This window comes from Plasmodium inui (genome assembly GCF_000524495.1).
Source record: "Plasmodium inui San Antonio 1 unplaced genomic scaffold supercont1.2, whole genome shotgun sequence".
Lineage (NCBI taxonomy): Eukaryota > Apicomplexa > Aconoidasida > Haemosporida > Plasmodiidae > Plasmodium > Plasmodium inui.
This window is the reverse complement of record NW_008481836.1, coordinates 1,596,835-1,621,461: the sequence shown is the minus strand read 5'-3', so window position 1 is coordinate 1,621,461 and position 24,627 is coordinate 1,596,835. Positions and strand designations below refer to the sequence as shown.

At 46.5% G+C, this 24,627-nt stretch overlaps 6 protein-coding genes across 6 annotated transcripts; 4 read left to right on the top strand and 2 right to left on the bottom strand.

Moving 5' to 3' along the window:
• Window positions 1-1,734: 1,734 nt before the first annotated feature.
• Window positions 1,735-3,702, top strand: C922_00806 (hypothetical protein; the record flags this gene model as incomplete). Its single annotated transcript, XM_008816418.1, has 1 exon — window positions 1,735-3,702. One exon carries the CDS (start codon window positions 1,735-1,737, stop codon window positions 3,700-3,702), a length of 1,968 nt encoding a protein of 655 aa, XP_008814640.1.
• Window positions 3,703-4,551: 849 nt separating this feature from the next.
• C922_00805 (hypothetical protein) lies at window positions 4,552-5,660 on the bottom strand (the record flags this gene model as incomplete). The annotated part of the gene is made up of 2 exons (XM_008816417.1): window positions 4,552-5,542; window positions 5,629-5,660. The coding sequence occupies 2 exons, from the start codon at window positions 5,658-5,660 to the stop codon at window positions 4,552-4,554; spliced, it is 1,023 nt and encodes a 340-aa protein (XP_008814639.1).
• A 2,640-nt stretch (window positions 5,661-8,300) lies between these two features.
• Window positions 8,301-11,179, top strand: C922_00804 (hypothetical protein; the record flags this gene model as incomplete). Its single annotated transcript, XM_008816416.1, has 2 exons — window positions 8,301-10,700; window positions 10,892-11,179. 2 exons carry the CDS (start codon window positions 8,301-8,303, stop codon window positions 11,177-11,179), a joined length of 2,688 nt encoding a protein of 895 aa, XP_008814638.1.
• A 1,324-nt stretch (window positions 11,180-12,503) lies between these two features.
• Window positions 12,504-14,393, top strand: C922_00803 (hypothetical protein; the record flags this gene model as incomplete). The annotated part of the gene is made up of 1 exon (XM_008816415.1): window positions 12,504-14,393. The coding sequence occupies one exon, from the start codon at window positions 12,504-12,506 to the stop codon at window positions 14,391-14,393; it is 1,890 nt and encodes a 629-aa protein (XP_008814637.1).
• A 538-nt stretch (window positions 14,394-14,931) lies between these two features.
• C922_00802 (ubiquitin-activating enzyme E1) lies at window positions 14,932-18,477 on the bottom strand (the record flags this gene model as incomplete). The annotated part of the gene is made up of 2 exons (XM_008816414.1): window positions 14,932-15,203; window positions 15,366-18,477. 2 exons carry the CDS (start codon window positions 18,475-18,477, stop codon window positions 14,932-14,934), a joined length of 3,384 nt encoding a protein of 1,127 aa, XP_008814636.1.
• A 1,245-nt stretch (window positions 18,478-19,722) lies between these two features.
• C922_00801 (hypothetical protein) lies at window positions 19,723-23,934 on the top strand (the record flags this gene model as incomplete). Its single annotated transcript, XM_008816413.1, has 1 exon — window positions 19,723-23,934. The coding sequence occupies one exon, from the start codon at window positions 19,723-19,725 to the stop codon at window positions 23,932-23,934; it is 4,212 nt and encodes a 1,403-aa protein (XP_008814635.1).
• Between the last annotated feature and the right edge of the window lie 693 nt (window positions 23,935-24,627).

The following is a 24,627-nucleotide window of genomic DNA, read 5'->3' as shown; positions in this document are numbered from 1 at the left end:
CTCGTCGTTAGGATAGCAGCGTCCTACTCGTTCAACTGTCCATCCCACCGTCCGCTCTGTTTTGTAAACTCCTCCTCACTGATGAGCCGCAGTGTAATATTCTTTCCCCCAGGAAGGTGCCCCCGTGTGCATGCAGATGCATATGCACATGCAGCACATGTGGTCGCCTGCGTGTGGCGAATCCCATCCTTTCGGCGAAGAATAGCTGCTTCGAGGGAAAAAAAAAAAAAAATTAAAAGAGACACTACACAGTGGGGAGGATTCCTATCTTCCCCTGCACATCGTCGTTTAAAGGAGTTGTCACCTAGTCGAGCGGGATGAAATGTTGATTATTTGAGGGAGGCCTTTTTTGTTTCTTTTTCTGTGCCTTTTTTGTGCCTTTTTTGTGCCTTTTTTTTTCTTTTTTTTCCCTTTATCAATTCGCAGCTCCTGCTGGGTGAGAGAAGAGAAGACCCTATTGTTCGTCCCCCCGGTATGCCATTTTTAAGCTGCTAAAGATCGCCTTTTCGCATGTGCCGCGTTTTTCCTCCATTTTTTCCCTTCCCCCTTGGGGGTTCTTTTCCCTGGGCGACTCGTGGGGCCGAAAACCTTACACCAACACGTGCATGCGCATGCGTACACGACAGGGCGATGCCTATTTAGGCACAGGGTGCGCACCACCTGCATGCGCGGAGGAACTACAAATCAGATGCTGCATGCGGTGTCACGCAAAAAAGGTATTAGCGGATAGAAAAACCATCTGGCACTGGGCGAGCAGGGGCCGATTGACATGGCGTTTTTCTCGCCCCCATTTCGCGCACCTACGTATTCCTACTTGCGATGAAGAAGCACAACGGAGCGAAGCGAAAAAAAAAAGTAAGGCAAAGCGAAGCAACTAATCGCTTAGCAGCAAAACGCTTAGCAACAAAACGTTGAGCGCCGAAACATTGAGAGGTGAAAGGCCCAGCAACAAAACGCATTGAGGCAAAACTTAACGCGTGTTATATGCATTAGTTACTTTTCTGTATCTCCTCCTCCCCTTTTTCCGCATTACCCTTCGAAAGGTAGAACAGCATTACCAAAGTAGTCTCAGGCATCTAGGCGGATTTCCCCCCTCCACCATCCCCTCGTTACATCGTCCGCAGCGACCCCCACACGTTAGGTATCACCCTGTAGTCATCACGTGCTAGTTAGTACCTTTCCTGTTTTTTTCCCTTTTCCGTTTTTTTTGTTATTTTTTTGTTATTTTATTCTATTCTATCTTTTCTTCCTTTTTCGTTTGCCTCGTTTTATTGCCCCGTTCATTTAGAGGGATTTCACAGGATTGCTTTGCCTTTTGGGCTTGCTTTCTTGCTTTGGCTTCGGCACAGGGTGGGATGTACGCCGTGCATGCAGGTGAATGTACACACCCGATCGCACTGGGAGGGGGAGCGCCGTTCCCTTGGCGTGCGCATCGGGCGTGCAGCTATGAAGCCATACCCGTTACACTCCGGTAGGTATATCGCATCCTGTTGGGCGGGCCCTCGTGTCCAGGGCGGAGGTAGGAAGGAAACTTCCCTACGAAGGGGTACTTCCAAGCAGTGATCCGAAAAGGCGACCCGCTGCGAACCCTACCGTGAACCCCCATCGTGCGTGCCTACCTGCACATGCCTCGTCATACGGCACTTGCGCGTTGACCACCCGATGATCCCACCTGGTACGCCTCAATTGTGACGTTTCGTTTCCGCTTGCTCGTTTGACGGCATCACCGCGAAAATGAACGGACAAACGAAAAGCGGGCGGGGGCGGCGGGGGAGTCTCGCCAAGGTCGAGCCAACCAAGGACCGCGAGGTGGAAAAGAAGGACTTCTGCCTCTTCTACATCTGCGAGCTACTCAACGTGATTTATTCCACATACAGAAACAGCAAGCCTATGTACGTGCATTTTGTGTGTTCCGAGGAGCGAGGAAGCGAAAGCGAAGGGGAGAGCGAGTGTGGAAGCGACAACAAAAGTGGAAGCAAACGAGAGAGCACGAGGAAACGTGGAAGCACAAGGAAACGAGAGAGCACAGGAAAACGTGAGAGAACAAGCAAAGATGAAATCACAGGCAAAGATAAACGTAGAAGCGAACATGAACGTAGCTGTGTAGCCCAGAGGAAACGTTTCCACTACACCCCTAACTCGGTGCTGGAGCAATATTTCCCTGAACACTTTAAGAACGTGCACTTCCTCTGTGCGCATTATGCCATGTGGGAAAATCAGCCAAATAATGATGAGAACAAAGGTGATTCCCCCGGCAGAACCAACCTTAACGATATATCAAAGAAGCGGAAAAGGAGAGGTCTCACCGACAGTGCTGCTGAACAGAGCAACTCAACTTATCGAAAGGAAGAGACCTTTTACTTTATCTTCACCTTTTACATGCAGCCGAATTTTTTATGGGAGGAAATCAACATACCTATATTTCACGACAAGGGATATATAGAGTGCAAATTTGATTGCATTAGCAATTTGGTGAAATTGAATGACGTGGTGCATTTGACAAACCGGGTCAAGTTGCAGACACATAATCAGACGCTGATTCAGTGCATTCAAGGGGGGGTAGCAAGCGGCGGCGTCTCGAACGAGGGTGCTCCCAATGGGGGTAATCCCAATACGAGCCTTCTCAATGGGGGTAATCCCAATACGAGCCTTCCCAACGGAGGTTATCCCAATACGATCCTTCTCAGCGGAGTTAACTCCACTAACCAGCGAAGGGGAGATGTGCACCTCCTGCCCTTTTTCATCTCAAGTCACTGCATGCGCAGAAATGACCCCGTGTGCCTCACCAGAGTGATCACCTGTAACGATAGGGGCGTGTACTGTAAGAGGGACGAGGGAAAGGATCTTCCCATTCAGCTGCTTCTTCTCGTTCGGAAGAAGCTCCACAAAACGCTGAAGAGTATGGAGAGGGACGCAGCCCTGGTGTGCCATCTGAGGAGAAACGAGACGAAGGGGGGGGACTACACAAAGGGGGATTACGCAAAAGAGGACTACGCAAAAGGGGACTACGCAAAAGGGGACTCGCCCAAGTTCGTTCTCGCCAAAGAGGACCCACCGAAAAATCGTTCCGACATGACTGCCACAATTCGAAGTGATGAACATTCCGACGGAACCGGCCGAGCTAGCGGCCGAAGCAGCGCCCGAACTAGTAGTCGAACCATCGGCCCCACCACCGGCCGAACCACCGGCAGCAGAATAGGAGACATACACACGGATCGTCCAAATTCGAAGAATGCACGGGACAATCTGGCCGGGGTCGATTACGATGAGATTCACAAGCTGATCAATTGCACAGAAACGATTTTCAAAAAAAGGATCCCAGACCAGCAGCTGGAGAAATTGCTCCTGCGCATGCGGACCAGGGGGAATGCCCACAGTGAGGTAACGCGGGGGAGTCTCTCCAACCTGGGCAGCGCCGCTAACAGCGCTAACCTGGGAAACATCGCCAACTTTTCTAACATTGGGAACGTGGCCGACATAGCAAACCTCGCCAGTATTGCTCAGCTGACCACCCCTGGTGGGGGTCTCCCCCCCAACAGGACGAACTTCCCAAAAAAGGAAGCCATGGATGTCCACCTGGGCATTGAAGACTACTATGAATTCGTCCGCTCCGGCAAAAATGAATTAAAAAATACGTTACTAGACCCCTCGCAGCTCGGCATTGATGTTAACAAGACGAGCAAAAAGAACAAATTTGTGTGACACATGTGTGCCTTTTTTCTTTTTTTTTTTTTTTCTTTTTTCGATCATACAACATTATATATACTTTCCGCGTTCTGCGCGATCCCTGCGAAAAATTATTCCAGACAGGGGTTGTGTGTGCACGAAGTCCCCTCCGTTTTACCTGACCGGTGCAGGTCATTTGGGCCCTTCAATCGACCATCGCTGGGCGGTTAGCCATTAGCGACCTTGCTGCGTTCTTTGCGGCATTTCTTGCCCCTCCTGGCCGCCCTTCTTTGGTACTCTACCGTTTTATACTCCTACGTCTTTGTAACACAATCGGTGTGGTTCGTAGATGTTGGTTCGCTTGACGCGGGGGGTGAAGAACTTCACCGATCTGCGCAGGACAGCACAAGTGTGTAAATAAATGCGCACTTCATAAAATCGGTCATGCGCACAGAAAAAAAAAAAAAAAACTATCTAGTGAATTAGTCAGTCAACTACTTTTACAAAACATAACGATTTGGTAGAAGCTCGCGTGTCACAGTAGTATATGGGAATGCTGCCCTTGTGGGGTGACTATGAAAACGTAAAGAGTAGGGGGAGAAAAAAAAAAGAAAGGGGCTGTGCCTCCTCCCGTGAGAGAAAAAAAAAATTACATGTCCATATGCACACGTGGCATATGTTTTACTCCTGCAGGGGTGCAAGCATCACTCATCTGGTTCACATGGGTCGGCATACGGATCCTCACCGTGGCGAGAAAACGGGCGCCCACGCGCAGGTACGTAAATGCACAGGCTATGTAAATATGTACCCTGTTGTATAATGCCGCGCGTGGGGGAGAGTCAAACCGGGCGCTTCTTCCAGCCGCATCAGATGACACAGCGCCCGTTACAATTGCCTGCTTGTGATGGTCCTGAAGATGATGTTTGCCACGGCGTTCTCTTTATTCGTCTTGATGCTAATGCATTTGGCGACCTTCTGCGCAGGTTTGGTGGAGTCCTTCAGGGCGACGGAGTACCCAGTGGAAGCCAGCATCTCCAAATCGTTGTTATCATTTCCAATCGATAAAACGTGATTCAATGGAATGTCATAAAATTGAGCATACAGCTGAATGGTCTGTATTTTAGACGTGTTAATAGGAGAGAGGACAATCTTCTCCTTATTGGGCGGCACGTAAATCTTAAATCTGTTTTCCAATTCGGGAAATAATTCCGTGTGCAGGGCCTTAAATGGTTCCTGCTCAGGATGGATTTTCTCATAAATCTCTATAGACACGATATCTCCAATCATGAGAATATCTTTGACATGGGTTAGCAAAACGGCATTCTGTCGGTTATCCAATGAATTGACCTTGTTTTCATCCATACGTACATCACGCCCCAGTTCGCAGACCTGATAGTCCTTCTTAAATGTTGCCTCATCATTAAACACGTAAACAACATTGGGCGTTACGAAGATGGCATTTTTCAATGCATTATGTGACGACAGAGCGAAGAGAATTAACTCTATATCGATCATGCTAAATTTCCTATACACGTAGTTCACCCCTCTTATGTTCATATAAGCCCCATGAGAGTACACTCCATCCATTTTCTCTATTTGGTATATGTCCTTTTGCTTCTGTGTAAACATCCTCATTACGATATTGTGCATTCGGCCCGTTGCGAGCATGACCTTAATACCCGATTTCCTGGCCGCCTTTATGGTATTCAAATTATCATCACTTATTTCGCTGTTATCATCGGCAAGTGTCCCATCAATGTCGATTGCGATTAACTTTATCGAATTTCTTCGTAACAGATCGTTGAGGCACTCATCAGACTCCTTGTACTGCAGCAGGTCCTGATACTTTTTCTTAATGTACAGATTTTTGTGGGATCTGTTTTTCGGGTGCAAAAAAAAAAAAGCGAATTCTCGATTAGGGCTTCGTTCTGGCCCAGGAGTACACAGCAGGCCAGGGTTAACAGGGTCAGGTACGATCTCATGGGGGGTATCATGTTGACGGGGGGAAGGACTGTGGAAAATGGGCGAGACGATCGAACGGGGTAGTCGCAGGTGTGGAGTTGTATTCTCCGTCTGGAGTTGTATATTCGGTGTGGAGATTTCTAGTAAGTGGAGTTTACACTAAGTGTGGTTTTAATTAGGGGGGAAGGCGGCGGAAAAACCAAGCAGAGTGGAGAGGAGCTAAACGGCGAGGGTGAAAAAAAAAAAAGAAAATGTTGTCCTAAAACGCAATGAAGTTAATTGATCTTAATTAAATAAAATAAATTAATTAAATAAAATAAATTAATTAAATAAAATAAATTAATTAAATAAAATAAATTAATTAAATAAAATAAATTAACTAAATAAAATAAATTAATTAAATAAAATAAACTAATTAAATAAAATCAATTAATTAAATAAAATAAATTAATCAAATTAAAATAAATATGAGGGGATGACTTATCGAAGAAAAGTTCTATCCTTTCACTATGTGCACATTTTTTTTTTCTTCTTAAATTTAAAGTGGCGCTCTTAAAATGCATCTCTTGGCGTTCCATCTTTCGCGCAGTACACACCTACGTTGCGCTGCTTCCCTTCGTTTGTTACTCCTTTCATGCATTCATTCTCCTTCCGCATCCTGGTATGCCGCGCGAAGCCTTGCGTCCACGGCACGACCTATATATGGACTTGCTCTGTACAGGCCGTGTGTGATGCCGTGTCCCGCTCTCTTTAGCTCTTTTTGTTTTTTTTTTTTTAAAGGCACTACCTTGCCAGGAGGCCTCCTCCTCCCTGCCCACGGTGTGTACACGGTTTACGCGCAGTGTCCTCCTGCATTTCCTTGAATCTTATCGCATCGTTATTGTGTCATCCCTTTGTAATTCTTTTGCAATTCTTTTCCAATCCGTCTGCCTTTTGTGCCGATTTCTTTTTCGCCGCACGAGCGGGCTTCTTTCACTATTTATAAATGTATATATAAATACATATATGCATGCATCGCACCATATAGGGTGTGTCCCTTTTGCCCTTTCATTTCGGCCTGCATGCACTCGGGAAGGAACGCTTCCTCTGCTTTGGGGCGTAGCAGCATCGCGCCAGCGCCTCGCGTGAGGCCTTCCCTACTACGAACTGCATGCGCGACTGCGATGAGTGACTACAATGGCGTCGCCCTTTCTTCTCCACCCCTGTATGCAAAAAAAAAAAAAAAAGGGAAAGAAAACTACTCGTGCGTTAGGGGCAGTGTTTCTTTCCCTTGTCCAATGGGGGTGCCTTCACAAAATACGCGACATGCAGCGCGATAAAAAAAATTAAAACAACAAAATAACAGAATAAGTGGCACGCGTAGGAATGCAATTCGGCAGAGTAGGCTCAGCCATGTTACTTCAAGAAGAGGCATAAAACCCCCCAATAAAAAAAAAACTCTTCACCCGAGGAGGCACAACAGGGATGGACACATACGACACCCCTTCCCCTTGGTGCGAGCACCTTCCTCCTCCTTTAACTCAAAAGAAAAAAAATATTAAGCATGCACATAAGGGAGGGGGATAAGGAAAGGGGTACTACAATTCGAGGGCGAGATGATCAGTTTAAATGAATAGATATATAAATAAATATACATATAGATATACCTTATATGTTGACGTAGCCTTGGGGGGCCGCCTCCCAACGTATCGCCTTACCCTTTGTCTTCTTTATCCCCTTCCTACCACCTGCCAGTGAGTAGTGTATGAACTGAACGCATTTTCGAGAAAAAAAAAGAAAAAACTGTGCGAGTTGTGCTTGACGCGGCGTGAAATTGAAGTCTTTGTTCCACCTCAAAGGAATAGCTCAGGGGTAGAAACGCGTGTCACTATTCTGTTTTTTTCTTTTTTTTGCCACACTGGGGAGTATTCTCCTATGGGCGAGGCACAACGCATTCTTCACGTGCCATAGAATGGTTACAATGTTTTGGCAGATCATCACGCGTAATTCTTTCTTTGTAATCGTTCGAGGTTTTCTCTTCCCATCATGCTGTATTGGTTTATCTTCCCCACTTCCAATCGCCGTTCCAATTTCCCCCCCTTTCCCCACGGGGATATACCTTATAGTGCAGGCAAAAGGCACATATGCGAATAAAAATTATGAACGGGTCAGGTAAAAAAATATGTTGTACCCCTTTTAAGTTTCCAAAAAAAAATGTGTTCGGAGGGGGGTGCCAGTTCTCCCCCAAGCGTAATGATTCTTTCCTGTGTTATCGCATTTTTGAGGTTAATTAAGGAGTGAATGGTCTGTCGTAGGGTTACCAGGAAATCTCTTTTTATCATCTATATCTGCTCCGCTTCTATCATATGTGTGACGTGTGCAAAAGGCTTCGCAAAAATGGGTGCCACTCCACCTCTCCCCTCTGTGGCAAGCCAAAAAAAAAAAAAAAAAAAAAAAAAAAAAAAAAAATATCACAATGGAGAAGGGGGTGTAAAAGCGGAACAACGTCAGATCGACGAAAAGGCACAGCGGTCACGAATGCCGATCTAGTTTTCCATCCGGCGCGGCGCAGCAAAGAGGCCCTGCGCGGGGCGTTGTGCCACGTCACACCACATTGCTTCGTTTCGTCTCTTCTTCGCATCTTCGCTTCTCCCCTTCTTCGCCTCTTCTCCCTTTTGACAGCAGGGACCACAATGAAGGGCGTCGCGCTCGTGCTGTGTGCCCAAAGGAGGTTCCTGAGCGTGTACAACTTTTTCATCTGTGTGAGGAAGGGCGGGGAGACCACGCTGGTCAAAGATATCAAGCAGCGCTACGTCAGGGAAGTAACAAAATATCAAGCGGAGAAAAGGAACCACGCGGAAGAGAAAAAGGAAAAAAGCAAAAAAGAAAAGCATTTAATCCGATTAGGCAAATGCAATGGGGGGGTGCAAATTAAATGCTCCCCATCGCTCATTTATCTTCTATCATTAAAATGTGGTTATATCGAAAGCATATGGCTGAACGTTTCGAAGAATGCCTCCTGCACTTCCCTGCTCTCTCTTGAAGAGATTATCAGAAGGGTTCCTTGGGATTCTTACATTTCTCCAATCCATTTGGAGGACATTCCGTTGAAGGTCACTTCGCGAAAGTCGAAGCTGTTTGACGTTGCCGAGATTGGACGTGCTGTACGTTGGCGATTAAATGAGTTCATCAGGTCATACAGAGGGGGCAACATAACAAAGGGTCACATCGCAGCAGAGCGGTCTCCATCGCTAGACGCATGTCTGGTAACCCCCCTCTTGGAAGATCCCCCTCCGGATGAAAGTACACACGAAACGCATGTGGAAAACTCAAACGAAAGGACAAAAAAAAACAGATGGAATTTATTATCTGTCCATATTGAAGATAACTTATGCAATGTGGATATCAAATTTACAGGCAAATTGTCTCCTCGATTTTATCAGTACTGTCATGTGGACAAGCTGGATAGTGTGGCTAACTACGACAAGTGCAACAATCTGAATTTCGATTCTCTCTTCAATAAGGAGTTTCATATCGGTGATGAACAGATTAAGAGTATCGTCACGGAGAACGTCCCATTTTGGTCCATATTTGAAGAAAAGAAAAAAATTCAACTAAGTGATGAAAATGGCCCATCTGGAGAGAAGACGCAACACCATTATAAATACAGCTATTTTGGGGATGCCCTCAAGAGGGGGGATTCACCCGACCGTCTGATGAGTGCCAAAGAGGTGCCACCACCAGGGGAGAAGTGCCACATTAACAGTCACCCGAATGGAAACAATGATAGCCCCTACATGGGACACCTTTCCAATGAGGAAGAAGTTGGAAGGGGGGGTGGAATTGGCACCCCTGCAGGGGAAAAATGCGCTCATGAGGAAACACCCAGGAGAGAGCATCCCCCCGACGCACTAACGCACAACATTGCGAAAGACAAAAGGGAAAATCAAAATCATCGCACTGAAGCAGATCGAAGCAGTGCACTCGGCATATCACACGTCGATAACGAACGTGTGGTAAACTACCTGAGCGATATGGAAATGAAAAGGATGAACCATCAGAACAACAATTTTTTTTTAAGTGACGACTGCTACGACGCAGCTAGCTGTATATATTCCCTAGCTGTGCAGAAATGTCTAAAGAATCAGAAACATGTAAAACTCATTTGGGACCCCTTCTGCTCCAATGGAAACATCATCTTCGAGTTGTTGTTTTATTTTCTTCGCATTCCAATTTATAGCGACCAGCAAATCTTACCCTTCATGAATTTGAAAATATATGACCAGCAAGAGTTTCGACACCTTTATCGATACGTTCTGGACAACCCAGACGCTGCACCGAATCATCAGGTGCAGTTAATCGGTACCGACAGTCGGAGCATTATGATTGCTCAGTGTAAAAAGAACCTAGTCAGGTGCGCATTGTACTATAAAGATATTTTTGAGAAAGTAAAGCAAAATAGAAGGTGTGGCTATCGGGGCAGTTCTACGAACGAAGCGAGCCGATGCACTTCTTCACCTGGAAGTTACTTGTGTAGAAATTCATTTTTAGGTGGCGCGCTGAGGGATCGTGTCATGGGCGAACATGAGGAAGAGCACGGCGAGGTGGACGTGACGGGTGAGAATTGCGCACCTCCCTTTGATGAAGCAGCAGAGCGGAGTTATGTTCGAGATATGGATGCGCTACGCAGGTTGAAGGAGACTCCAATGGGCGGATTACCCGGAGGCGGCACCGCGAGGGAGGCGGCCTCATCGGAAGAAGCCCCATCGGAAGAATTCTCATCCGAAGCAGCCTCATCAGAAGCACTCTCATCCGAAGCACTCTCATCCGAAGCAGCCTCATCAGAAGCACTCTCATCCGAAGCAGCCTCGTCAGAAGCACTCTCATCCGAAGCACTCTCATCCGAAGCAGCCCCATCGGTAATAACCGCCCCCGACTTGCACGCCACATCTGTATCCACCGCGGAGGACCGCAAGTACAATTTGGAGTTCCCCTTGGACGTCTCCTTTCACAAGGCCCACTTTTTCAACGTCGCCCCGTTTGTAAAGGACGCGATAATTATAACAAAAATACCTCACTTCAGTTTTGTAAAGGTAAGTGGGGGAGAAGAGGCATGTCACTTTTCTGTGTAGCCCCCTCACTGTGTTCTGCTTGTCCTTTTGCTTTCTTTTTCCTTCCACGCCGAGGTGTGCGGCGGAGACACATCACGGGGAGGCACTTCACCCGGAGACACCCCACGTGGAGCCATTTTGCCCCCACCACGCCTTACTTCTCCCCCCCGCAGGAACTCGGAGTCAACAAAAAAACCTTCACCCTGTACGAGCAGTTCGAGCAGATGCTAAGCTCAAGAAGCGACTGGAAGGGAGTATACGTCCTCATCAGAAATCAGGTCTTTCTAAACAAATCGAAATTGGAATGGAACAAAATGCTGTCATTAAAGGACTCAAAGGGTAGGCACTTAACGTTACTCAGTTGGACGGGACGGAAGAAGAATTTATATTCATTTGCAACGGAGGACGACAAGCTGAGGGAGCTAGAACGGTTTAGCGACAGTCTGACCTTTGAGGCGTAGCCCTTCTGGGGGAGAAGAAATCGCCCTTCTGTTGGCAATCGGCTGGACTGCACACAGCATTGTGCCGTGGCCACGCTATGACGCTTCTAAAACTGCTTAGCATATTTTCGCATCGATCGAGTATGGTAGCACGTTCTCAACAATTGGTCTTTTGGGGTGGCGTGCTAATTAAACTTCCACTGCGTAAATGCAGGGATGCATTTTTTTTTTTTTCTTTTTACGAAGCGGGGATTGCATACTGACGTGAAGAGAATACACCTTCCCTTGTTCTCCATTTCCAGTTGATGCATCTTCCCCATTCGTGTGATTACTTTTTTTTGTGTTTTTTAACCCCTCGCAATATTTGCAAAAGGATAAGTTGTGATAACTAGGCGGTGCTGTCAACTTAGCCGTCAACGATACATTAGAGCCTTTAGATATCCGTTCGAAGATTTTTTGGTGATTAACTTGTTTCTGCTTCGCTTATCCGATGTGCAAATCGTTTCAGTAAAAGAAAGAAGAATGGAGGGACTCCCACTCCCAATCGGCGAAGTAGAATACACCTTTGAGGCATTCACGCCAGACCTTTGTTGTTACGGTTGGAACACCTTTTTGCCTTGATCGATCGGCTAGCCAAAATGAAAATTATTGCCGAGTCAGGTAAAAATGGGGCCCAAAAAAAAAATAAAATAAGAAAATAAAAAAAAAAAGAAATATACTAAGTAGCCATTTTTCCCCACTTCACGTTCCTCTTTCATGCCATCCTGTTGCGCTCGTGAGGAGGGTTCTCCCCATTCGTAGCAGTAACATAAAATCTCCATTCCTTTGAGGCACTCCGCTTGGCTTATTTTAACAGGGTTTGTTTCCACGTATTGTTAATTTTATTCCCTTCCCTACGTGCCTACCGAAAGAGCGAAAAATCACCTGAACATGTTCATACACTTTTGCCACATAAGCAGTCCACGAAAAAAAAGAGAAAAAATGCAAACAATGAAAACAGGCGAAAGTGGCCCAAACTATGTGAAGTTGTCCCCGGGAAGTTGAAAAAATTGTGTAGATAATTCTTCCGCAGTGTGTCCCGGGGGGCTAGAAGCGTTGCAGCAGTGGACGCCAGAAGATGGGAGGCAACTAGTGTGCAGCATTTGCAGCGTGAATGTACTATGAAGGGGGGTTGCCTCAAGAGGAAAAGAAGAAAAAGAAAGGAAAAAAAGAAAAAAAAAGAAACGAAGTGAATCGAAACGAAACAAAACGAAACAAAACGAAACACCACACCGTAGTCCAACCGTCAAATAACCAACGCTGTCACCGTTGAGTGGCCCCTCCCCCAAGGGAACACACAAAAAAAATGCTGAAAAATAACCAAAGCAAGTTAAAAAAATTCATCTTTTTCCCCTTCATTTTAATTTCCTTCTTCGCCCCAATGAACCAGTGCATGGTGGCCAACTGTCACCTCCCTCACGTGACAAATATGTTCGCTAGAAGGGGAAGTGATGGGGAAATCTCGAAGCTGCGCCCGAGGGGGGGTAAAAACGGCACATTGTTCTCCCCCCAGTGGGAGGACAAAAAAGGAAGACGAAAGACAAAAAGGATGTTAACCTTCCTGAGGAGTAATTACCCTCTTAGGAGGCGTAGAGGGAGAGAAAACGGAAGGGAGAAATCCCCCTGTGATGTTCCAATCCGTTGCAGCGCAAATGAAGTGATGAGCAGCTCCGCTAGTGATGTCCATCGCGGAGTCAACCCAGAAGGAGGGGAAATCATCACAAGCTCCGCCGAAATGATGCAACACCTCACGTTTAACTTCAAAGAGGAGTGCAACCAAATCATGGTGAGGTTAGGAAACTTCCTACAAGTATCCCCCCATCTGTTATTTAAAGATGTTTGTGTAAATCTGAACAAGCTATTCACTAACCTGTACACATATGATAATGAGAACGTCCCATTCGCCACCACACAACATACACTCAATGTAACAGAAGACGTCATCAGACACAATAAGTTTAAAATCTATTGTGTCCTAGGATTAAAGGTCTTACGAATCTTTCTCATCAAATATCTGAGGAGCTTAAGATTATGCATCCCTGTAGAAGTACGAAAAAGATACATCTTAGATTTTTTACAAATAAAATATCTGTCCAAAATATATCATCCAAAATATAACTTGATTGATTACCCCACATTTGAGAAACTATCGGAGAAGCTCAAGGCCAAGCTGATCTACTTCTACTTAGCTTTAAAGCCACAAGACGTTTCAAATGTTCTCATCAAAATTTTTAAAGCGGCCAATTATAAGGATGAGAATGAAGTACTCTACAGGTATGTTTATACCTCTAAGTTTACCTCCAGGGGGGGAAAAAGATTTCATCGAATTATTTCCAAGGAATATCTTCAATTATATGAGAAAGATAAACTGGTGAGGAGACACCGTTGTGATGATGACTTGTTGTGGGTTCGATTTTTTTCTCATCTCAAGTTGCACAATCCGGAGGTGGCGGAAGAGAAGAAGTTGCTGAAGCAGACCTACCGCCTCATCTTCAGCAAAATGGGCTTCGCGAATGATGCGCTTGTTCGCCTCTTTGAGCAGCGCGGCTTTCGCATCTTTGACGCGCTCCCCGTAGAGGAGAACCAGACAGCCGACTCGCAGAGTTCCGACACCACGGCAAGTGGGACAGGCGGAGCGGACACTCCAGGCATGGCAAGCACTGCAGGCACCCCCGGCACCCCCAGCGCACCCGTCACCTCCAACCTGCGCACCACTCGGGAGAAAGTCCAAATAGGAGGCAAGAGAAAGGCGCAACTGGTCAGTTACCTAAGCAACCTCAAAACATTCGTCTCCAACTACATTCGCCGGAACAAGAGCATACACCACAACTTCCACGTGCTGAAGACCAATGTGGACGTTCCTAGGGACGCCCTTCACGACGAGGCGGTGACTCCCCACACGAACGTGTTTCACGCTGCTGTGGGTAGCGGCCCAGGTGGAAGCAACCCAGGTGGAAGCAACCCAGGTGGTAGCAGCCCAGGTGGAAGCGGCCAAGATGGGAACGACCCCCCTTCGTCCCCCCCGGGGGACGTCGAACTGTATTGCGAAACCGTCATGAACAACACGATCGATTTGGTCCTGGACATTATGATCGAGGCCGCGGGCTTCCGCGACGTTGCGACCCTCTTCGGCATATACAACTCGCTCAAGGGGAGCAAGGACTTCAAGTTGATTGACTTCATGGGGAAATTCTGAGGTGTGAGCGGCATTGGCAGCGCGCGCGACGATCTCTCCTTAATTCGTTTATAAATTTATGTTTATTTGTTCGCAGTTTTTTCGCGATCCTTTCGCTACACCGTTCGCGCCTGAGTTGGCTAAAACGCAAAACGTCTGTGTCTGTTTGCGCTTCCCGCTTTGTCGTTTTTTTTTTATTTTTTTTTTTTGTTTGTTTGCCTCACCCCTTTGGTGAGCCATTCGTGAAACGCTCCCAAAAAACATGCTAACCCGCACATGGGCGTTAGCAAAAATTGGATACATTATATAAAATAGTGCATGTAGTACCCCGTTAGAGGGTCAGGCACATATGGGGTGGGAGGGGTAGCGGATGGAGGGAAGTGACTATGGGTTGACACGACAGGTAGCAGCGACGAAGCCAAGGGGAGGGGGATGTTCACACTGCCTCTTTCCTCCCTCCATAGGTCTGCTTTGCATCATCCGGACAAAAATGCAGTTGTGGCGTTCCTGTTTGGCCTGAGTGCTTGACCTCCCTGCTTCTCCCTCCCGCCGGATCCCCTCATTTGTAGATAAACTTAATGGACGGTATGAGGACATCCACGAGGTCCTGGTCACTACAGCTGGCTTCGACTACGATGTAGTTTTTGTCGTCAAGCAACTTCTGCTTGGTGATCTCCGAGTATATTTCGTGGATGGGCTTGTTGAGGCGGTCTCTGTTGTGCGCGGGGAGGTAGCAGTTATAGAGACAGGCGTTCCCCACGGAGATGAGGTTCACTTCGATGCTGAACTGCTCGTTTATGTGGTCTATCAGGTTCTTGATGGTTCCGTTCACTGCGAAGGGCGGGGGAGAAGTGCGAGGTGAAGCGGCTGCTTATAAAGCGGTTCGTCATGAAGCGATTCGTCATAAAGCGGTTTTGCGACAAAGCGGTTGGTGCGGGAGCGGCAGGGCGGGGAAACAGAAAGACCACGCCGCTTCTCCGCTTAACGGAGTACCTATCTGGATCTGTATCTTGTCCCAGGAGGTGAATCCGTTGGGAATGGCCCTGACGGGGCCCTTCATGAGCTCGTCCCATTCCTTGTCGCGCATCTTGATGGGCGGCATGGGTTCCGAGAAGAGAAACATGGGCAGAGCCGAGTTAATAAACGCGTTCTTAAAATAGGGAAGCAGATCCTTCATCTGTTTTCTCTTCTCCTGAGTGGATTCCACGTATAATTGGAAGTAGCCATAATAATTCACATACTTTAGCAGTTCGATTCCTACCAAACCCGTAATGATAGACGTGGTGGTGGCCAGCGCGGGGATGATTTTCCCTGAAACTAGTTTAGCCTTCAATTTATCGCAGGTCTCGATACGGTAATTAATAGCCCTCAGGTTAGAAAAGGAATAAATAAAATTCACATGCATGTTGGTCTCTTCATCTTTATCGAACTCAATTGGAGACACCTTCACGTGAGCACATTCTACATTTAATAACTCTTGACAGAAATCCTGAATTAGTTTCTCATCATCTACGAAAGAGATGGAAATATTGTTCAGATTCTTCTCATCCATCTTAACTTTCACCCTTTTTGGCTCAAATGGTTTGACTTCAATCTGGCTAGCTACCTCTAAAATGTATTTCAAATCGTAGCATGGTGGGATATTATAAACCTGTGCGAAGAGATTAGACGTGCAGAAAAGGAACTCTCTTACGAATTCGTTCTCTATATCGAAGGAGATAACTTGTGGTGGTTTTTTCTGACCAACCCAAAAAAACTCTCCACTAGCCAATTTGTAGTCTAATGGGAAGGAATAAAGAAGCTGATGAATCTGGTTGATAAAGTTGGTGTAAAATAAATCCACTGCTTTTCTGATGCAGAATTTGAAGTTAGCCTCTTTAGACACCTCCTTCAGTGTGGTCAAGACATTTTGCAATGTCTCCAAGAGAGATGCATTGTTCCCTTCCTGCTGCACCTTCTTCACGTACTCCTTTTTGTCGTTTAGAAACTCCTGCAGACTTAGAGGCGTGTTGTAAAAGAGCCCCTGGAATATATCTCTAGCGTATTCTATCGTATGTACAATGTCGTAGGGAAAATGCTTCAGTGTACACAATGGGATGGAATCTTCTGGAGGGTCATAACTATCATTATACGATTGAGTTAGAAACGGCAGAATGATCTGTACATTTCCCTTTGTTCCCAATGTGCCAGATTCAAATAAGGGTTTAGAATACCAGACACATTTGTTATCTACGTACTGTCTTGCTTGAATGTTGTCTAATGCATTTACTATCATGTCCTGTTTGGTCCAGAAGTGCTCATTAAATATGTGTTCATTCTCTGGTCCAACTTTCGTCTCAAGCGATTCTACGTTCATCTCTCCGTTCTTCTCTTTTATAATACCAGATGCGATTAGCGATTTTGATTTTCCCACATTTTCCCTTCGAAAAAGGAACTGCCTATTAAGATTCGACACTTCTATGTTGTCATTATCCGTGATGGTTAGCTTCCCCTTCTCCTTCACTGAGCACATGTTCAGCAGGGAAAACAGCTTAGCGTACTCACACCCCAATGCGCCTGATCCGACGAGAAAAACATTCAACCCGTTCAGCCTCTTCTGGAAGGCCTTTCCAAAAACGGTGATGACATTATCATTTTTGCAATTCTCCTTACTGATGTCATCGTTTTCTACTCCCGTTTCGGCTTCCATGCCTAGCGAAATGCACTCGAAAAAGTCCACATAAAGCAGCTGATATATCGGCATATATTTCCCCGTAAATTTTATCACCTCCTGTGCTAGTAACCCTCCAAAGAAGGAAGCCACGGGTGCAAGGTGAGCTGTACAATACTTGGCCACGTTAAACACGACATCCTTTCTCACCTCGTCCACAGCATAGGTCTTCTTTCCTTCCTTATCTGCCTCGTTCAGCTGAAGTGCAATTTGAAATACCTTCTCGAAGGCCTCCTCCTCATCGTTCTGTGGCAGCACATTGTTATTCTCTGCTTCGTACCTTTTCAGTGCCTGGATGGCGTAGTGCAGCTGATTGCTCATGTCGCACTTGGCGTAATCGGAGATGAGGAAGGACTGGGGGGGGGGCACGTCTTCGTAGATGGTTTCGTTGTCCGACAGGGGGAGGCGGATCCCGGGCGACATTTCTCCCCCTGCTGCCCCGGTTGATGCCCCCTCCCAGGCCAAGGGCCTCCCGCAAACAAAATCATACGGCTGGAAGTCCATCCTGAGGTGGCTCTTTACCTGAGTGCACTCCCCTCCCTTTAAGTAATCATCAAACTGAGAAGTGTCCCCAATGGAGAACGTATATTTGTGCATATCCTTTATTTGAAAAATTTTGTGATTTATTTGGGTCATCCCTTCTACCTTGGTAAATTTAACGTAGTCTCCTTTTTGGAAGGGGGCACCTTTATCGAAATCGAAAGAGACCACTCCCTCGGTGGCTTTGCTTATCTTACTGATGTTGCACGATTTGATATTCTCTCCATCCTTATCATAACAGACAAATCCTTTTCCAAAATCGACAAAGAGGTACCCGCACAAGCCATAAATGTTGCAGCATAGGAAGGCGATTTTTTTCGCAGGAGAAATGCTCCTCACCATCTTGCTGTACTTAACTAAAAGCGTATGACTTACATCGCAACATACAACCACATCAAAGGATTGAAGAAAGGGTTCGTCTAACTCTCCCTTGTAGTTATAGATGTGCACATAGCTATTCAGTTCCTGCAGCTGCTTTATCACTGCATCACTTCGCGTCACTTTGTTCTTCACGTCTTCTTCGTCGATGTAGAAATTGACCCCGATGTCGGAGACTTGGCAGATGTCATTGTCGTATATGCATACAGATTTGGGCCCAGACAGAATCAAATTCTTTGCACATTCCAAGCCGACACTCTTCACATTCACGATCAGGATGTTCAGTTTGATAAGCTTATTCATTAATTCAAATCCGTATGTTCCCAGCTGCCTTGAGTACAAATCGGCGTCGATTTGTTCATTCTCCTTCTTTCCCACCATGTTGCATCCTTCGGGGATTTCCCTTTTTCCTTCCATCTCCTCCACGTTAACGGATTCGTACGTTCGCTGTTTTTTCTGCACGGGGGGAAGAGGCATAGTTAGCAAAGCGGCATAGTAAGGATAGCGGCACCTTTAGGAGTGGCATCCGCGCGGGTATTCACGCTAGCGCTTCTGATCGCGCAGACGCGGCCGGGACCTACCAGGGGAGGATTTTTCTGTTGCATACTAATGAGCTACGGCGGTGACTGTTTCGTGAAATTGGGGAAGGGTATGGTTAGTTGCGTCGATTAGCGGCGACTAGCGTCCAGTAGCATGGATTATCGTCCACTCCCATCCAATAGCAGCGTTGGTGAGGGGGTCGCCTGCCGGGATCGCTACTCAGCTACAATGCGGCGAAGATTTGCAGCACGGCAGATTTGCAGACTCGTCTCTCCGCCCGCTTCTTACAGAGTCAATTTCGCCTTCCCCGTCGCGGCATACAACACGATGGGACGCAGCCCCTCGGAACAGTCCAAGCCGACGGACTGGTGCAGCAAACTTCGCGCGAAGAGCTTTGTGCGGAGAGTTCTGTTTGAAGATCTTCGTGAGAAGAGCTCCCTGCTTCGTCCTTCGTTCTTCGCTGGAGATGTGCCTCTCCAATGGGGGTTGACTTCCTTACAAAGCTTAACAATTTCGAAGGAGTACAAAATTGAGTTTTTTTTTTTTTTTTTTTTTTTTTTTTTTTCTTCATTTTTAATTGGTACTTTGTTTCGTTTAGTAACTTCCCTCTCGCATCGTGCGTATTCGATGGTGTAGATTTTCCCCATACGAGTTTTGCTTTAATTTTTTTTCCACTTTTTCTGCTTCTTCTACTTCTTCTGCTTCTTCTGCTTCTTATGCTTCTTCTACTTTTTTTTTTTTCTTTCATCCTGTGATATGCCATATGAAGGCGACATAATAAGCAGGTGAAGTCATTACAGGATTAATCACCTCCGTTTAGTATTTTGCAAATGTCAGAGTGTGTGCTTTCCTGTGACTGACCAACCCATTTGCGTAACTGCTTCTGTGAATACATCTTTAAATTGGGGGGAATTGCTTCTTCCTCCCTGGATGTACTCCCCCCCTAAGGAGAGGATCCCCCTATAGGGAGCATCCCACCACGGCCAGGCAGCTCACCCCTATGACAGTTTGGAAAGTTCCACAAAGCACTTGGGGAGCTATTACAAAGACATCACAGGAGAGAAGTAGTCCCCCTGGGCGCGCCGCACCTCCTACGGGGTGATTTTTCCCCAGCGGGACGCTCTCAGCGAAGCCCCTACCCCCCGTGGAAGTCAGCGGGGAACCAGCCCTAAACTCCGAACCATGTTCCTCAGCCTAATCAAGGGCCTCGAAAAAAATGAGGCCAAGGAAGACATAATCAACGTGAACATCCAGAAATTGCTTGGAGACAAAACATACGAGAAGAGGAAACAGGGCGCCCAGGAAATCGCTGAGGTGGTCAAACTTCTCCTGCTAAAGGAAAAGGAAGATGAACAAATGCAGGTAGATTACATACTCAATGAGTGTGACCAAGATGGAGGCGTGTCAGATGAATACAGCAATTTTGCGCACAAGGATGTACACCCATTTGAGGGGCTCAATTCGCAGACGGAGGTGGACGTGGTAAACAGTGAACACTACTTTAGGGACTACACCGAGCAGGGGAAGAGAATCGATGAGGTTAATCCAGAGCAGGAGAAAAGAACCGACGAGGTGAATGCAGAACAGGAGAAAAGAATCGACAAAGTGACCATCGGACAGGACAACAACCATCGGGAAAAAAAAAAATCCGGAGAAGTGGAGAAGATGAGCAGCCTGCTGAAAGAGCCAAGCGAAGAGAAACTCCTCCTGGGGTCCGAAATAATCAAGAAACTCCTCCTGGAGAAATACCAAGAGAACTGCAATATTGACTCGGCGATCGGGAAGTCAACGGGTCTGTTTAACGGAAAGTATGACCGGGGGATGTCCGCCATAACGCCCTTAGAGATGAGCCAAATAGAAAAAAGAAGAAAAAAAAAAATGAACAAGTTAGGCAGATCAAACGGGTTGAGCCAGCTAAGTCAGGTGAACAAAATATTGTATGAACACGACGCTGACATAGAGAACGTCGCGAATAAATACCAAAACAAGAAAGTGATCAGCATAATAAATTTTTTGAAGGAAAAATTTGTCCAAAGCATAAACCCCGCGGAAAGGTGTGGAGGACTCATAGCCTTGGCCTTCATCTCGATCACGGTAGATACACAAATAAAATTTTACTTCTCTGCCATCTTGAAGTTAATCGTATCATGCCTAAGTGACCCGGATTCCAAAGTCAGATATTATGTGTGTGAAAGTCTCTACAATCTTTGCAAAGTGTCCAAAAGTGTCGTTTTTTATCATATCGAAGATATTTTTGATTGTCTCTTTCGTATCTTTTCCGATTCTTGTCCAAATGTCAAAAGTGGAGGAGCCTTCCTTGACAATTTATTAAAAGACCTGACTTGTTCATACAATAATGTTTTTAATATTTACAAAATTATTTTCATTTTGAAAGAAAGGATTGGCATAGAAAATTCAAACGCGAGACAGGTTATCCTATCTTGGCTTCTTCTCTTTCAGAACATCAAAACAGTTAACTTATTTGAGTATTTCCATTTCTTCATTAGTGATCTTTTTTTTATGTTGGCAGATCAGAACAGAGATATTCAAAGACAAGCAAATCAATGTCTCGATTTATATGTAGATCAAATTATCACTTCAAATTATGAACAAGTCAGGTCATTTTTTAAACACATTGCTTTTATTTTTCTTGAGTTTTGTATTCACAAAAACACGATTATAAAACATAAATGTCTACTTTGGCTTTATCATTTTATTCAAATTTTAAATGTCCATTTTTATGACATTTATAGAAATGCAAAGAAAAATAATTTCTTCATTTGCGAGTTGATTAAAAGAATCATCGCCTGCACAGCTCATCTGCATTTTGATATCCACTACACTGCTAGGAAGTGTAGTGAGCTTCTGATCAGTTTTATTAAATTTTCGGAGATGAAGTGCGCTCCTCTTTTGACAAGGCTCGTGTGTTCCATTATATGCAGCACACTCAGTAAGGTGGAGCTCTCTGGTCGGACTGAAGTCAGCCACACGGGCGAAGCGGGAGCGACAAACCGAACGGGAGACGCCAGGCACTCTGTGGAGGCCCATCCCGCGAGCGAAGCAAACTCACCACGAGAAATCAACCAGAGCAGGAGCAAATCGCTCCAGGTGAGAAGGCGCGCCAAAGGGGGTGCTGAGCACTCCCCGCAGAGGAGAAGTCAACCAGGGAGTGATCACACCCTGGAGGGGAGGGGAGAGCCAGGGAAGGACCCCACTCGCCAGAGACAGCCACCGGGGTGCGAACCGAGCAGGAGCGAATCGGGGGAGGGCAGCGTATCCGGCAAGCCAGATGAGGCAGATAAAGCGGATAAAGCAGATTGTGCAGACGAGGCAGACGGAGCAGACATTGCAGACGACCCCCTGTTGCCAGAAGGGGCGCGTGGTGTAGGAAGCGACGCCTTCAGCTACGAGTCGTACAACCTGTTTTACCAGGAGGGGGACTCCTCCGACGAGGGGAGAAGCAAAGAGGGCGTCCCTGTGACGGAGAGTGGCCAGGAAGGGGTGCGGGCGGACGCGACCCCCAATTGCGTCGATGGCGAAGGCATCCAGACGGACGAGCAGCAAAGGGGGGAGCAGCAGCAGATGGAGAAGCAGCACCATAAGGAGAAGAAGCAGAATAATGAGAAGCAGCCGCATAAGGAGAAGCAGAGTAATGAGAGGCAGCCGCATAAGGAGAAGCAGAGTAATGAGAGGCAGCCGCATAAGGAGGAGGATGGTGAGGCCCCTCCCCGGCAAAACAATTACAACGCCAAGTTCCTGAAGAAGCACGAAAGGTTGATGAGCGAACTGAGGGGGAAGAAAATTCCCCTGCTGGATCCTCTGAAGACGGAGGCATACTACATTAGGAAGCTCGCCAAGAGGGGGAGCCCCCACGGGTACGTCAGCGAGGGGGAGGGCCCAGGTGCAGTGAAGGAGGCAGTCAAGGTGGCAGTTAGAGGTTCAGTCAGAAGTTCAGGCGAGGGTGCAGTGAGAGGGTCCGGCGCAGACGGAGAGGCGCACCTAAGCGGTGGTGTAAACGGGAAGGGAGCTGCAAGCCGCCGCGTTGACCCCCCCTCGGACATTGAGGAAGACATTTTCCAGGACAACCTGGACAAGCGAAGCATATACCCAGTGATCATCTGTCTTCAGTGGCTGATAGAAATGCTTATGTACAAAAATGAAGTCATAAAAAAACATTACGATGAAATAATCACCTGTGTGTTTAAGTGTCTCCGAAACAACGACAAGCAGGTGGTACTACTCTCGCTAACGGTTCTTTCCGCTATGTGTTCTACCGTGGAAAATAAGTTCCATTTCTACGAGCAAGTCAGTAACAGTTTGATTGCTCTCTTTCGAAACGATGACCACCTTCTAATTCACAAGGGGAAAATCATCGTCCAGCACATATCACGCTGCCTCAACAACAAGAAGTTTTTTGCTTACCTCTGCTACTCTCTAATCAGTGAAGAGAAGATACCCTTTGTCACGAAATTTATTCAGGTGTTAAGTTGGGTGCTTCTAACATCAGAGGAGACTAAGTACTTACGAAATGCCCTCTTTCTGAAGAAACACTATTCTTTGTTCTCTCTCATTTTGATTGCCTGGCTGAGGAACCCAATTTCTGCCATTTCGTTCCTTCTATGGTTGCAGAAATATAAGCTGGCTTACCTCATCTGCTCGTACTTGTCCTTATTGAACCTCAATTCGGACTTCTTTCATCAGTTGGATAATTTAATCTTCCTTCTGGAGTCTCCCATTTTTGCTAAACAGAGGATCCACCTTGTTTACCCTCAGAATTACCCCTTTTTAATTAAGTCCCTCATGATACTCTCCTTGATGCTTCCTCTGAACACCTCCAATAATATCTTGCAGAAGAGGCTCCAGATCTCACAGCTCTCTATTTTGACCAACGGTCAGAAGGTCCCGCATTTTCTCGACGCTCACAACCACAACGGGTTGCTCCACGGGGAGGAAATTACCACCATGAAGGGAAAAAGCCAACCCGGTGAGGACGATAAGAAGGGGGAGATGGACCGGAACGGTCAACGCGGCCAAGACGGTCAACGCGATAAACGCGGCGAGGATAGCCGACCCGGCCAACCCGGCCAGCAGGAGCCGCTCCCCCTAAACCTAGCCGAGGAGCAGGATTCCCCCCAAACAGACCAAATCATCGAATTGCTCAAAATGGAAGACGAAGAAGAGAAAAAAGAATATAGCCTTATCGAACTTACCAAGGAGGAAAAGTCCAAAGAAGCGGCCAAGTGGAAGGACAAATATAATTACCTTCTCAGTGCCGTGCGGCAGAAGCTAGTCTCCCAGGGGTTGCCAGACGAGGCGGCTGACGAGTGCACTGAATTTGTGAACATCTTCAGGACGGTTCTCCGCTCCAGCCACATTGTTAAATATTACGTCTAGGGGGGGAAGGGGCAGCTGAAGCGATGGGTGTGGCGGCGAGTGACCCAGTGGGCTCACCACGCCGCTCACTGCAGACACCACCCATGTGAGACCTCTTCCTAATAAGCAAAAAAATGTCACACTACACATACCCATAGCTGCCCACACGGGGTCCTTTTTTTTTTTTCCTTTCCTTTTAACCACAAGCGTATTTCCTATTTGTTAAATTTTTTGTCATTCGGTGTGAATTTTTTTTTTTTTTTTTCATGAGCATACCTTTTTGGAAGGCAACCCAAACGAGTTGCCTTGGCGTCGTCAGTGCGAAGCCCCTGCATGTGTTGTCGTTCATCTCCCATATGATGACATAATTCGATTGACTCCACAACTACACAACAGGACAACTGCACAGCTCCACATTTTGTTTAATTAGCAAAGTGTGTCCCCTTAAAATTGTTTCAATGCTTCGCAAAGGGACACGCGACGTACGTTTCTTTTGCTTCGATGTGACTCTCCTGTGCTTTATCGCTCACTGGTTGGAAGACATGCGTGGCACCCCTACAAGGAAAAAAAAAACTTTCAGTTTAGTAGCGAATACGACCCTGTGAAAATGACTGGCGACTCGGCGGTCCTTCCCCCATGGGTCACCCTCCCCATGTTGCCACTATAAAATGGTAACGCTTTTTTTTCTCCTCTTTGTGGCAAAGTTAAGCTGAA